Consider the following 14959-nt stretch of genomic DNA (forward strand, 5'->3'; position numbering starts at 1 on the left):
CTGAAAAGTTTCTTACACCTGTCCTCATTATGCATGCTTGGCTGAAGGGATTTTTTCTGAGCAGTTCCACACATGCCATTGTTATTATATGGCTCATTGGTTCTGTACTTATGGTATTCTAGGTAAATGGGCATGGAAGGGCTATGAGTTGGCATGGAAGGTATGAGGGCCCATGGGGGGGTAGTTGGAGGTATGAGTTGTATGGGGGCTGGAAAGGGCAATAGGGGTGGGGGACATGAGTTGACACTTATTTGGAATGGAGGGAGCACTGAAGGACCTGGAAAGGGTACGTGTGAGACCATTTGAACTCACCTTTCACAAGGTTACCGAATTCAGACAATGGTTCACAACTCTTCTGAGGAACTATGAACCATCCAGAAGTTGGCCTGACTCAATGAAATTTGTTGGGTGCTAAGAGATGCCTAGCACTACAATGGAGCAGGTTGAGAGTGCAGGGACTAACCCTAACCCTCATCTTTATCCCACATTGGTGAAGATTGGGGGCACAGGGTGGGGAATCCAGGGATCGGTTACCACCCTCCATTTTTAAATGGCTCAAGAGTTGTTGTGACTCCGTGAAAACCTGGGCCTCACTACCTCAGTGATCTCCTTCATTCAACATTTATCATTCACCTTCCTGATCAGCCCTTGTTGTGGACTTATCAGGAAGTACCTCACTTCCACTATTGGCGACAGACCTTTAAATTATTATACTCGCAGCTTTGGGAGGTCTTTGACTAAAACATTTTGTCTTGTAACACTTTCGGAAGCCTCCTAAAAATTTCTTCAATTATGTATTTGGCACCACCCAATTTCTCAGGTGTTCCTTTTTTTCCTGTATTCTCTTCATCAGCTGTGTTTTTCATACTATAATGCTCTTTGAAATGTCTATGAACACTGGGAATACTTTGTAAACTTAAGCCAGGCTTGCATCATTTGTATGGCAAACATTTACCAATTTATACATTTATTGTACTGATCTCATTCAAGACAGTATCAGTTCCATCCCAGATCAACTTATCACAGTATCACAGAAGCTTTACAGTGCAGAAGGAGGCCATTCAGCCCATCAAGTCTGCACTGGCTCTCGGAAGGAACATTCCACCCAGTCCCACTCCCCTGCCTTATCCCTGGAACCTTGCACATTCTCTCTTTTCAGGTAGCAATCCAATTCCCTTCTGAGTACCTTGATTGAACCTGCCCCTACCACCCTTTCAGAAAATTTGTTCCAGACTCCAACTACCCACTAGGGGTGAAAAAAATTTTACTCACATCACATTTACTCCTTTTGCCAATTATTTTGAATCTGTGCCCTCTAGTCCTTGATGTTCTCTTGAGTGGTGTCATGAAGAGATATTAATGTATATGAAGTTATTGGAAATTGTTTCTTTTAAAATAGAGGTTTAGTCAGTGGGTGTGAGTATGTGTGTTTTAATTGTATTAAAGCCAGCTAATCTGGGTGCTTTGATGTATAGTAGCTTTGAGATGTAAACAGTATGGTAAAGAGTACATTTGCATTTTGTTGAATAAACCATTCAAAGACTGGGGATGAAATCTTGCACCTAACTAGTAGACACCAAACAATATGTTTATATTACTAACAAAATTGGTACAATGAAAAGAGTTTTATATTAGAAGAGGTGGAGTTCAAAGGGCCTGGTGATAAAATGAGAATTTGCGTTCAAAGGGAAAGGCTGGGTATAACAGAAAGGAGTTTGTGTGCGCAGGGCAGAGGCATGTAATATCTAAGCAGCTGTAAGCCTACAACTGTTTGCAAAGGAACCAAATTGAAGGAACCTAATTTTGAATTCACAAGGTGAAAATGCTTTGCCTGGTGTCTGTTTAAGTCTATTAGTTATTGTTGCCTTAGTGAAGATTAATTTGGGAGTTTGTTAAAAAGTTATGATAGTAGTAATTTGTAGCCATGTGTATGTGTTTAATTTGTTGTAAATTAATAAATGTTTCATTTACTTTGATATAAAACCTCTTGAGACTTGGTGGTCATATTCCTGAATTTAGAGCTGCAACTCAAAACGTACCAATTGAAAATATAGTTGTTTAAAGTTTCCTTCTGGGATTTTAAATAATTCAGCCTTTACTACCTGCTGTGTCATAACAGTGGGAACAGTTTCTCACTATTTCCCCTGTCCATATCCCTCAGGATCTTGAATACCTCTATCAAGTCTCCTCTCAGCCTTCTTTTCTCCAAGAAAAACAGTCCCAATCTCTCCAATCTATCCTCCTAGCTACAGTTCTTCAACCCAGGAATCATTCTTGTGAATCTCCTTTGTAGTCTCTCCAACGCCTTTACATCCTTCCTCAAGTATGGCACCCAGAACTGGACGCAGTACTCCAGACGTGCCTTACACAAGTTCAACATTACCTTCTTATTCTTGTAGTCAATGCCCCTATTCATAAAGCCTAAGATGTTATATGCTTTATTAACTACTCTCAAAATGCCCTGCCATCTTCAATGATCTATGTATGTATACACCAAAGTCTCTCTGTCCTGCACCTCCTTTAGAGGTTTCCCCTTTATTTTATACTGTCTCACCATATCTTTCCTGCCAAAGTGAATCACCTCACACTTCTGCCACTTTTCTGCCCAATCCACCAACATGTCTATGTCCCTTTGGAGTTCAAAACTATCCCCATCACAATTGACAAAACTTCCAATCTTTGCATCATTTACAAATTTTGAAATCATGCCCTGCACGCCACTACAAACCTTCCTCCAATCTGAAAAACAGCCATTTATCACTGCTCTCCCTTTCCTGTCACTCAGCCAATTTCTTATCCAAGTACCTACTTTCCCTTTTATGCCATGATCTAGAATTCTGCTCACAAGCCTGTTATGTGGCACTGTATCAAATGCCTTTTGAAAATCAATATACACCACATCAACAATATTTCCTTTAACAACATTCTGTCATCTCCTCAAAAAACTCCAGCAAGTTAGTTAAACATGATTTTCCCTTGATGAATCCATGCTAGCTTTCCTTAATTATCCTGCATTTGTCTAAGTGATTATTGATTTTATCCTGTACTAAAATTTTCCCTACCACTGAGGTTAAACTGACTTGCTTGTAGTTACCAGCTTTATTCTTGCACCCCTTCTTGAACAAAGGTGTAACATTCACAGTTCTCCAGTCCTCTGGCACCTCTCGAAGGAAGACTGGAAGATTATCACGAGTGCCTCTGCAATTTCTGCTCTCACTTCCCTCAGTACCCTGGGATTCAACTCATCTGGTCCTGATACCTTATCTATTTTAAGTAAAGATAGCCTTTCCAACACCTCCTTCCTCTCAATTGTAAGTTCTCTTAGTGTACCAGTTACCTCGTCTCTCACCTAAGCCTGGGTAGCAAGTTCTTACTTTACATCTGTCTTTACAAAGTATTCGTTCAATACCGCTATTTCTCCAGCCTCCACACGCAAGTCTCCTAATAAGCCCTATTCTTTTACCACCCTTTTATTATTTACATGTTTATAGAAACCTTGGGATGCCCTTTTATTTTCGCTGCCAAACTCTTTTCATGCTCCCTCTTTGCTTTTCTTATTAGTTTCTTCACTTCTCCTCTGGCCCTTCTATATTCATTCTGATTCTATTATATTTTCTACTTGACATTTATCATATGCATATTTCTTCCTTTTCATCTTACCTCTATCTCTCTCGTCATCCAGAGCACTCTAGATTTATTTGTTCTACCTTTCCTCTCCAAGGGAATGTACCTTGACATTGCCTGCAACTTTTTCTTTGAAGGCAGCCCATCGTTCAGCCACTGACCTTTCTGCGAACATTTGATTCCAACTCACTCGACCTAGATGCATTCTCATCCCATCGAAGTTGGCTTTCCCCCCAGTTAATTATTCCTACTCTGGATTGTTCTCTGCCCTTTTCTATGATTGACCTAAACCTTATGATACAATGGTCACTGTCCTTGAGAGGCTCTCCCACTGATATTTGATCCATTTGATCAACTCATTCCCCAGAACCAGGTCCAAAAGTGTATGGCCTCTTGTTGGACTAGAAACATACTGCCATAGAAAATTATCTTGAACACATTCCAGGAATTCTCGTCCCTCTTGCCCTTTTGTACTATTCCTATCCCTGTCTATATTTTGATAATTGAAGTCCCCCATTATGATTGCTCTATAACTCTTACACCTCTCTGTAATTTCTTTGCAAATTTGTTTCTCCACATCCTTTCCACTAGTTAGTGGTCTATATACTACACCAATCAATGTTATTGCACCTTTCCCATTCTTTACCTCTAGCCAGAGAGATTCTGTCCTTGACCCCTCTCTCTCCACTACTGTAATGTTATCTTTAACAAATATTGCCACTCCCCCCACCCCCATCACCTTTTCTTCCTTTCCTGTCTCTTAAACACCTTCTCAAAACTATTCTCTCTTCTTTTATGTGACATCCATTTTGCACCATATATTTATAGAACTTGACACTAATGAGGGCCACAAAATACATTGAATTGTGTGTTCCTGAAAAAAGAGACATGTTGTTGAAGCTCTTCATCTTGCATTCATCAGGACAGATGCAAGAATATCAAATTTCAAAGGGAATAACAATTTATACTGCAGGAGTTAAAGCATGTTGATTAGTTGGCAAGTAGACTGGTCAAGGTGTTGCCATGGAGAATGCACCAGGGAATAGTTATCTCCCAAATGTTTGTTTAAATTCAAAAAAGGCAAGTTTCCTGTTCCCTGGTCATTCTCCAAGGCAACACTTTGTTTAATCAGAGTCCATTTGCCAGCCGATCATTTATCTCATGCCGTGTTACTTGTTTTCCCTTTGGAATTTGGTATTCTTGCAAGTGTCCTGATGAGTGTGAGATGAAAAGTTTTGACAGCATATATCTTTTTTCAGCAATACACAAGTTCTGTACTGCCAAACAACATTGAATTGTCTCCCCATGTCAACCATCCTTACAGCAGTTCTGAATTTTTTTTATTCATTCACAAGATGTGGGCTTCGCTGGCTGGGCCAGCATTTATTGTCCATCCCTAGTTGCCCTTGAGAAGGTGTTGGCTAGCTGACCTGAGGCAAATTATGGGCTGTGGATATATTGACATTAGGAACAGGGTTGGGCTTAACAATCTGTACAGTCAGTGGAGAAAGGAAACTTTCTTCTTGTGAATAGAGGTTGGGTTCATTTCCACAATCCATTGGTCAAAAAGAAATGTGCTGTCCAAGCATCTGAACCACCTGTCTTTTCTCGCTCTGTCTTTCTTCCATTTTCTCTTTCTCTCACTGAAGCTGTTTTATTTAATTAAGCATAATATAGTTACCCACCCATGCCTGTTGGAAACTCAGGTTCATGCCCTTATCCCACTGACTCCTTAATTAATTGGGTTGACCTGTATTTTTACTCTCATTAGAGTTTTAGCCTGTTGGCCTGAATGAGCCTATTGATAGGGCCCACATATCCCCTGGTAGAGGCAGGTACACCTCAGCTCAGCTAACCAACACCACTATACCAAGGCCCTTTCCATGGCCAGGACAAGGAATTTTTGGCTTATGGAATCTCTGCCTCTTGCTCCACCTCTGTGCATCAATTTCCTTCTAAAGCTAGATGGAAGTTCTGCCACCTACAAGGCAGAGCAAAATCTTCAACTGCAGAGATCCAGCACAATTTTTTAAAGAGGTATTCTGGCAATTTTCTGACAGAAATTAATCAGAATATCCACTAAACATTCTGAAATTCTTTGCTAACATTGGGAGACCAGCAGAACTCTGAGAGGTTACGCACTCCTGTGACTAAAATAATTAACTCATTCATTCAATTAATTCTCCACTGCAATTATGGATAAGCAGCAAATGCTGCCTGCAATGCTCACATCTCATGAAAGAATAAAATATATATTTCAGTATTGAGCTCCATATACAGACTACACTTTGGACCTGACTGTCCAGATTTTGCAACTTGTCTAAAAACATCTTTGTTTACTTTAATCACACTGATTGTTTACATTATAACCACTGTTGGGTCAACACTTTGCAGTAATTGTAGAAGTAGGGTCAATGCCACTGTTGCTCATTAACAGAATTCGGAATAAAGCCTAGTTTCCTGTAGCTCAATTGACTCATAGGATTGTGCAAAATGAAGACAATACTGTCCTATATTTTATTAATTTCTATTCCAGCATTATCATCTGATTTCATAATAACAGAATCAGATCATAAGGTAATGTACAATTAATATCAAATATTTATAATAACTTTCTTAATTAATTCATTCTGACTGTCAAACTAACTGTTTAAACTGTTTACTTCTGTCTTGAGCAGAGTGATGTGAACCCTTTGCCAAATGCCCTTAAACTGGCCGGAAGAACTCTGAAGGTATTCAACAGCTAATCTGTACATGTAAATTTAGAGTGCTTCATTTAATAACTGAAAAATGTTATATCAAGTTAAATATAAAATGATTAACAATTGTTTATATGCTCCATCTGAGCTTTTACCAATGCCGGTCAGGCATTGTCCTCCACCAGACATTGTCCTCAACAGTTGTGATTTGCACCAATCTAGGTAACTTTTCCAAATAAAATCCTGTGTGAAAATAAACCAAGGGTAATTTTATGATTCCTCATTGAGCCCTCGAATTAGGTTACAGTCTTTTCATCACTGTCTAGCATCTAATTTGCCTTCACAGTGTGTACAACTTCAGTTCAGTGTGGGTTTTGTTTTGTTTTTTTATTCATGGGATATGGGCATCACTGGCTAGGCTAGCATTTATTGCCCATCCCTAATTTTTCAGAGTCAATCATACTGCTGTGGGTCTGGAGGAGGTCAGAAGATTTCCTTCCCTAAAGGGCATTAGTGAACCAGATGGGTTTTTACAGCAATGGTCTTACGGTCATCATAGACTTTTAATTCCAGATTTTTATTGGATTCAAATACCGCCATTCGCCATTACCCTGGGTCTCTGGATTACCAGTCCAATGATAATACCACTATGCTACTGCCTGTCTTGGTTGGCAACAGCTGTCAATACAGATATAGCAACATGTAATTTATTATCAATTATACTAAATAATACCATATCACCATGCTTATTTTGTATCAATATTCCTCAGATTCTTTGGGCTGTACTTCATCTAAAATGAAATTGCAGTTTTTTTATCCTCAAATAGTACCAGATAGCTGACTGCACCCTGAAATACAAACAAGTCTTTTATTATTAGCTTCGGGTACCCTATTTATTGTAATTAGTAGTGGATTGTTCTATTTATTAAATATAGAATGTATTCTTAAACTGCCATGGCACTTGAACCTCTTATGGGTTCATGGGATGCAATGGATGACTCAAAATTATATTAGCAATTTAATTTAATTTCTTATACTATTCTATTTGCTTGTATAATTTCTGTGTATAACAAATATATTTTATAACATGTTGGCCCTTTTCTTGGTTGGCAACAGAAAAGAAGTACCGAGGAACATGGGAAAAAAGTACGTTTGATTTCTCTGATACTATTTATTTCAGTAATAATTTGTGTTTTTTTTCCCAGTGATTTTTATCAGTTCTCTTAAATTCTCTTCTTTCCCTGAACAATAGTTTGAGTGACTTTGTTTTGATAATTTATTGGGACTACAATTCTGTAAAATGTATTTTAGAGTGTAGGGGTTCCCCTTTTCCCTCAGAGACCCTCCCCATACTCAAGTTCGTGACACTAGATTCACAAGCGTATGGCTTGAACAGAATGACCAGTGATACAAGTTTATTCTGATAATTCACAATTGCTTTATTGAATCACCCATGATCCCACAGTACAAAACCCAAAATTTAAAACAACCTATTCCCAATGCCCAACACAAAGTCACCACAATTTGGTTGAAACTTAAAACACTACGTCCTGTCCTGAAACCTTAAGGAAAAAAAACCCTCACTCCAATGTTCATTAAAAAGGCCACCACACCAGAATAAAGTTTGCCCCCAAATTAAGTCCCCCCCCAACAAGAATTTAGAATGTTCAGTTTTACAACTGTATAAGTGATGTACAACTGGCAAGCTTCACCTCTTCCACAACTTTGAGGTCAGTAGTTACTGCTTTTGTCTTCTTGGGGACCTCGCATAACTTCACTGATATTGATAGCATTGATAGCAAAAGCTGTGCCAAGGCTAGACACAGGAGGCCAGTGAAGGCTGGAATTGGGGGAGATAGGGTGGAGTGAAGGCTGGACAGGGGGGCAAGCTAAGCAGGGAAGGAGGGGGTGAAGAGTGTCTAGCATGGTTGGGGGGGAGACAGTGGCCAGGGAAGAGGAGAGTGTCCAGGTATTTGGGGGGGGGGGGGGGGGGGGGGGGGGGGGGCGGGGTGCGGGGGGTTGTGCCTCTCAGAGGGCAGGGTCGAGGGTGTCGACTGTGGGGTCAGGAGGGGTGAAATCAAGGTACTGGTGATAGGAGGGAACAATCACATTCAGAGAGCAGTGGGATGCAGTAGGGTAGCAGGTCTAGGGTGAGTTTCGTAGGTGAAGATCTCATTGGGGGGGGTGGGGGACAGTCATGGAGGGGACAAGACGGGTGGCTCAGATAATGGGAGGGTCAGGGTAGGTATAGGAACAATAACTCGATTCGGCCCTGGGAGGAGGGAAGGCATGTGCAGATGGATCGTGATAAGGCCCAGGGTAACACAGGGAGGTTTAAGGGTGACAAAGGGCAGAGGAATGGTGACATTGGCTGTATCAAAGTTGATGGGGGGAAAGTTGGTGGACGACAGGGGGAGGATAGAATGTGGTGGATTGAGTCTTGAAAGTGATGCACAACATTTTTCAAATCTGACCTTGGCCACACAGTTAGTGGGAGCGAAGTAGGAGGAGGGTCTTTTCGGGTGGGTGGAGTTCAAGGTCAGCACAAGTGGCCGACTAAAGGGACACCCTAATAATTATGAGGCAACTGGATGTCAAAGATGCTTAGTTGGGTTCTCCTCTCTACGATGAAGCCTACACTGCAGAAGGTTTGTCCCTGACTCATGGTTTTCATAACATCAGGATCCCAGCAATGTGTGGAGCTGGCATTCATTCTGTGGCATTTGCCATTGACTGCAGTCAGAGGCAGGGATGAATGGAGGGAGGGATGTGGATGCCTCCAAGAGGCACATCTGGTGGATGGTGGCCAGCACATGACTCCAAACCTCCATCTTCCCAGATGAATGGTCACAGCTGACAAGGGCTCATCAGGTTAATCTTTCCATGTTGCCAAGGGAGTGGACTCTCTGTAGAGTCTTGAGGGTAGCAGAGGCAAGTGGAATAGGTTCAGAGGGAGGCTTCTTGCACATGGTGTCATCACCCTGATCAAAGTGCAATATCTCCATGCATAGTTATTTATGAATAGGAGGAATACCATCTTCCATCCTGTGCATGTGTCCATAGGAACATAGGACTCAGGAGCAGCAGTAAACCATTCAGCCCTTTGAGCCTGCTCTGCCATTCGATGAGGTCATGGCTGATTTGACTGTGGTCTCAATTCTACTTTCCTCTCTGGCTCCCATAACCCTTGACTCACTTGTCTTTCAAAAATCTATCTAACTCGGGTCAAAATTTCCTGGCTCTGTTGGCGCAGGTGTTATGGCAGGCAGGGGGGATGACAATATAGAGGGAAGGCCAAAATTCGGTTTCATGCCGTTGTGAAATCAGTTTGTGATCATCTCCTCCACCCAAAAATCGCATGCTGCGTTTCCCACCGTTACACTTTGGGAACCCAATTTCAATAATTTAGCATCCCAGTATAAGCCCTGCTTGCTGGAATCATCCGCCACCAACTATACATAAGTGACATGCACCTGGTGAGCTGCACTTTTCTCAAGGCTTCGAGGTTTGTTGGCCTACCTTGCTTCGGGCAGCACACATAGCCATTAGTGTCAGGCTTCTCAAGAAGCATCACTTTTAGGGGGGGGGTTAACAAACAGGTCTCTACCTACCAGACTTAGTAAGGCAGAGGTGGCTTTTCAACAACTTGAGGGCTAGGGCTTGCTTGGGGAAGGGGGAGAAGTGACCTCAGGCAAGGGGAGATGCTGCTGGGTGAGGAATGTACTGGGGAAAGGGGGTATTCCAGGGAGTGTGGGGGGGCACACGTTGATTTGTGCAAGTGGCCTCAAGATGGTGAGGGCTGAGGAGGCAGTCTCCAGAGGAGATGAGGCCAGATGGAGATGTGTGTGTGTGTGTGTGAGAGAGAGTGGGTGGTGATGTCCCTTGAGCTGGCAGTGATTGAAATGCCAGTGAATGTGTGATGGCTTTGTGTGTGAGAGTTTAGAGTGATAAGTTGTCTGCTTTACCCTGGCAGCATGGATGAGATTATTTATCCTCTTTCTGTACTGGATGGCCAACCTCTTGCGTGCAGCACTGGCACTGACCAAATCTGCCACCGCCTCCCAAGCTGGAGTGGTGAGACTGATGGGCCTCCTGCGACCAGAGCGGGTATAGAGGACATTGCAACGGGCCTTCCTGGCATCCAGAAGGCATCCCCAGGATGCGTTGCTGAATCGGACCAGGGTGGGAGGCTGCACTCTTCCTGACTTATACGGCCATGTCTTCACCAGAGTAGTCCTGGGCTGCAAGCATTGAGAAGTATGCGGGCAGCTGCAATTTAAATATGGCACCCTGCATGAGGAAGCAGTGAGGTAATGGCATGGCGGGCAAATCGGAGGCTGCCTGCCAGTGAGACAGCGTGTTTCCTATGGCTGTATAGTTAATGAGGCATGAATGGGACAATATGGCACAAATAGCTACCATTGCAGCAAATGGATAAAACCTCATTTTCCCACCCGCTACTGCACTTAGTGTAAATCTGGGATGATTCCACCCTCAGTCTTGAATAAGTTCAATGACCCTGCCTCCACTGCTTTCTGGAGAAGATAATTCATCTCTATTTTCAAAGGCCTCTTATTTTTAAACTGCATCCCTTTGTCCTAATCTACCCCACAAGAGGAAGCATCCTCTTGGTATCCACCTATCAGGTCTCCTCAGCATCTTATTCCCTTCAATATGATCACCTCTCATTCTTCTAAACTCCAATAGATATAGGCCCAAACTGTCCAAGTCAGCGCAGCTTTGCTGGATGAGTGCTTGTTTGGCATGTTTGCCCTAGAAAGGTCTGAAATATTGGTGACTTTGTCTTTGCATATGATGCCAAGGATGTGCTGTAGATATTGGAGATGGAGGTTATTGAGCCTTTGTTCTTAGTAGGTGTAAGTTGTCTGGGCTTCGCTGCCATACAGCAAGGTGCTGAGGATACAGACCTTGTAGATAAGCATTTTGGCCCTGCGCGTCAGTTTGTCGTTTTTCCATGCCTGTTTTGTTAGACTTCTGGCAGTGAAGTCTGGACAAGCAAAAATATTAGATGCCCTTTATCGCTAATGTTTCAGTAGAACAGCATACAATGCTAATTTAAGTCTAAGTTTTCTGATTATTTTACTTTCTTTCAACAATCACTTTTCCTTGAAACAATACCCTTTAATTTCCTTCAGACTGATGAGCTTGAAATCTATAGCATGAAGATTGATTGCAAAGTAACATCTCGATTTGCTCACAATGTGGTAATCAGCCGGGTGGTAAATCGAGCAAATGAATCAAGGGAAGCTTTCTTTGAAGTGGAACTACCCAAAACAGCGTTCATTTCCAACTTCAGCATGTGAGTATCAGCTACAGTATCAGTCAAATTAACATGAATGGGCTCCTGTACAACAGTTCTTCTGTGTTATACACTTAGGCTGAGCAATATAATTATGTATATTGTGATCGAGCAGTGATACTATGAGTTGTGAACCATATAGCAAAAACTAGAAAATATGCGCCAGGTTATTCTTAGTAGAGAGAGAAACCCAATGGAGAACCAAAAGAATATGGTTAAACTACAGTGTGAAAGTTTCATTTCTCTGTGTGAAAATTTGAAATATATTGTATATAAAAGTAAGGATCAAAAAAACCTTCATGTTTCTACCCCAACAAATTCATTTTGCTTGTATAATTTGCAGCATGTATAAATGTTTCATCATGTCACATGGTTTATTAATGCATGATGGAGGGCGTTTCATCATCAGTAAAAATAAAACATTTATCCTTGCTTTTGATGTGTTTTGCTCATTGCAAAACCATTGCTACTGACTGACCATCTCTACCCAGTTCCATTAACAAATAAACTGTTTAGAATTAGGAATGTTTGAAATGGCTGAGTTGTTTGTATTTCTGATTATTTTCTTGAATTTGGGGAGACTGTGGTTTGAAAAGTCTGTATTCACTGTTGCTTCCTTATTGATAGATTTAGAGTTTATCCATTCATGAAGAAAACAACACTGAGAATAAACTAATAGTTTGTTAAATTGAAACAGGTAAACTCAAATACAAAAAAAAGGAAATAGGAAAGAGCAGAAATACTATGAGAGGTGATTCATTGGGGCCTTGTAGCCCAGGGGCCAATGGATCAATGCAAATGTGTATTAAAGCTGAAACAGTCAACCTCTGTTTCACTGCACAGTCCTGTTACAATTTATAGTTTAAATTATAAATGCTATAAACTGGTAGGTGAGGAATACAATTTTAAAACTCAGGATTCTACAGCAATATAAATCAATAGAACCTGAAGGTATAACTCTACCATAGTCACTGATATCCAGTTCTTTTGCTGCAGTTTTAATATTCGATGTCCAAAGTCATATGCCAGTTGAAATGAAAGAAATTCATATAATAGAAGGACATGAACTATGAAAGGATAAAATATTATTTGGCCATAAAAAACAATGGCTTCCCACTGGTCATGTCCAATTTGCACTGTTACAGACCATACCCTTCTTAATTAGAGGTTAATTTTTACCCTGCCTGTCTGACAGAAACCAGGCAGGTGAGCACTTAAAACTGAGCAGGTTCGTTACCACCTCAGAACTTGCCCCATTCTTTCCCCTTTCGACCCATTACCACTATAGGTCACCGATTGCATTTTAAAGGAGGCATGAGCAGCAAAGCCACCATGACTGACCCAGCTGTAGAGAAGGATGAAGAGGTGCAAAAGATAAGCCAGTAACTTATATTTGTGGAGCCAGGTCAAACAGGAGTGCTGCTTCCCAAAAGGAAAGCCTTGACCCCAGACACTTATCCTATCCTTCCCACAAAATCCTCCCAATATCCGCTCTCCACCACTTAGAAGCTAAAGGGGGGGGCCATAAGTCACCCAATCTTTAGGTGGCCATTTTGTGCTCTCTTCTGAATTGGAAATGGATTGGAGGCTTATAAAGGCATATATAGAGTGGAGCAGCATTCTGCTACAGCTGTTGGCCGGGGCAGGGGGTGGGGGGGGGGGCGGGGTGGGAATTAATCTGCCAGAAATCCATTCCATTAAAATCATCTGGTACCATCGTGCACCCTCGATACCCACCCTGCCACCACCACCAACTCCTGCCATCTCACAACTTAGTCTTCAACTTCCAACTGAACCTTCCAGAGAGCACAGGAGGAATCACTTGCTCAATATCTCAGATGATTCAGGCTATGTTCAAAGCTGTCAAGTTAGTTTCCAAATGCACAACCATGTGCTATTGCATTACGCAAATCAACAGGGCACAATTTATGTTGGCTCTTTGGTTAATTCTTTACTACACTGGACAGAAACCAAATTCCCACTTGCAATTCCAGGAAATATATAAAGGGCTCTAATTCTCTGAACTCAATGTGCTTGGAATATTCAGTTCGGATTTGAAAATTGACTATATTATTTATAAATAATTCCAAAAAAGAGGTATAAATTCACAGAGTCTCAGAATTGTAACAGTGCAAAAGGAGGCCATTCAGCCCATTGTATCTGCACCTGCTCTTCAAATGAGCATTATGACTCAGTGCCATTCTCCTGCCTTTTCCCCCATAACACTGCACATTGTTTCTATTTAAATAACCATCTAATGCCCTCTTCAATGCTTTGATTGAACCTGCTTCCACCACACTTCCATGCAGTGAATTCCACTCGCTGAGTGAAAAAGATTTTTCTCACATCACATTTGCTCCTTTTGAAAATCACTTTAAATCTGTGCCCTCACTTTCAATCCTGTTACAAGCGAAAAACAGTTTCTAACTATCTACTCTGTCCAGCCCCCTCATGATTTTAAGCACCTCTATCAAATCTCCCCTTAGCTTTTTCTTCTCCAAGGAAAACAGTCCCAACCTTTCCAATCAATCTTCATAACTGAAGTTCCTCATCACTGGAACCATTCTTGTAAACCTCATCTGTACTCTCTCCAATGCATTCACATCCTTCCTAAAGTGTGCCGCCCAGGCAACTAGTGTCCTATACAGGTTCAGTATAACCTCCTTGTTCTTGTACTCTATGCTCCTATTAATAAAGCCTAGGATACTGTATGCTCTCCACCTGTCCTGCCACCTTTAATGATCTATGCACATACACCCCAGGTCAGTCTGCTCCTGCACACCCTTTAGAGTTGTACCCCTTATTTTATATTGTCTCTCCATGTTCTTCCTACCAAAATGAATTGCCTCACACTTCTCTGCATTAAACTTCATCTGCCACCTATCTGCCCACTCCATCAACTTGTCTATGTCCTTTTGAAGTCCTACACTGTCCTATCCACTGTTTACAATGCTTTCAAGTTTTGTATCATCCGCATTCTTTGAAATTGACCCTGCACACCAAGATCTAGATCATTAATATATATTAGGAAAAGCGAGGGCCCCAATACCAACCCCTGGGGATCTCCACTACAAACCTTCCTCCAGCCTGAGAAACATCCATTAACCATTACTTGCTGTTTCCTATTATCAGCAAATTTTGTTTTCATGTTGCTACTGCTGTTTTTATTCCATGAGGTATAACTTTTCCCACAAGTCTGTTGTGACATTGTATCAAACGCCTTTTGAAAGTACAAGTACACCACATCAACAGCATTACTCTCATCAATGCTCTGTTACCTCTTCAAAAAAGTCCAGCAAGTTAGTTAAACATGATT

At 41.5% G+C, this 14959-nt stretch overlaps 1 protein-coding gene across 1 annotated transcript in view; it reads left to right on the plus strand.

The window, feature by feature from the left end:
• The first annotated feature begins 11485 nt into the window (after positions 1–11485).
• The window catches only part of LOC121279985 (inter-alpha-trypsin inhibitor heavy chain H3-like), a 101757-nt gene continuing 98283 nt past the window's right edge, over positions 11486–14959 (plus strand). Inside the window, exon 1 of the mRNA XM_041191607.1 lies at positions 11486–11643. Coding sequence (XP_041047541.1) covers positions 11504–11643 — 140 coding nt within the window. The 5' untranslated portion in view covers positions 11486–11503. The remainder of the gene's footprint in view (positions 11644–14959) is intronic.

This window comes from Carcharodon carcharias, chromosome 7, assembly GCF_017639515.1.
Source record: "Carcharodon carcharias isolate sCarCar2 chromosome 7, sCarCar2.pri, whole genome shotgun sequence".
NCBI classification, from domain to species: Eukaryota; Metazoa; Chordata; class Chondrichthyes; order Lamniformes; family Lamnidae; genus Carcharodon; species Carcharodon carcharias.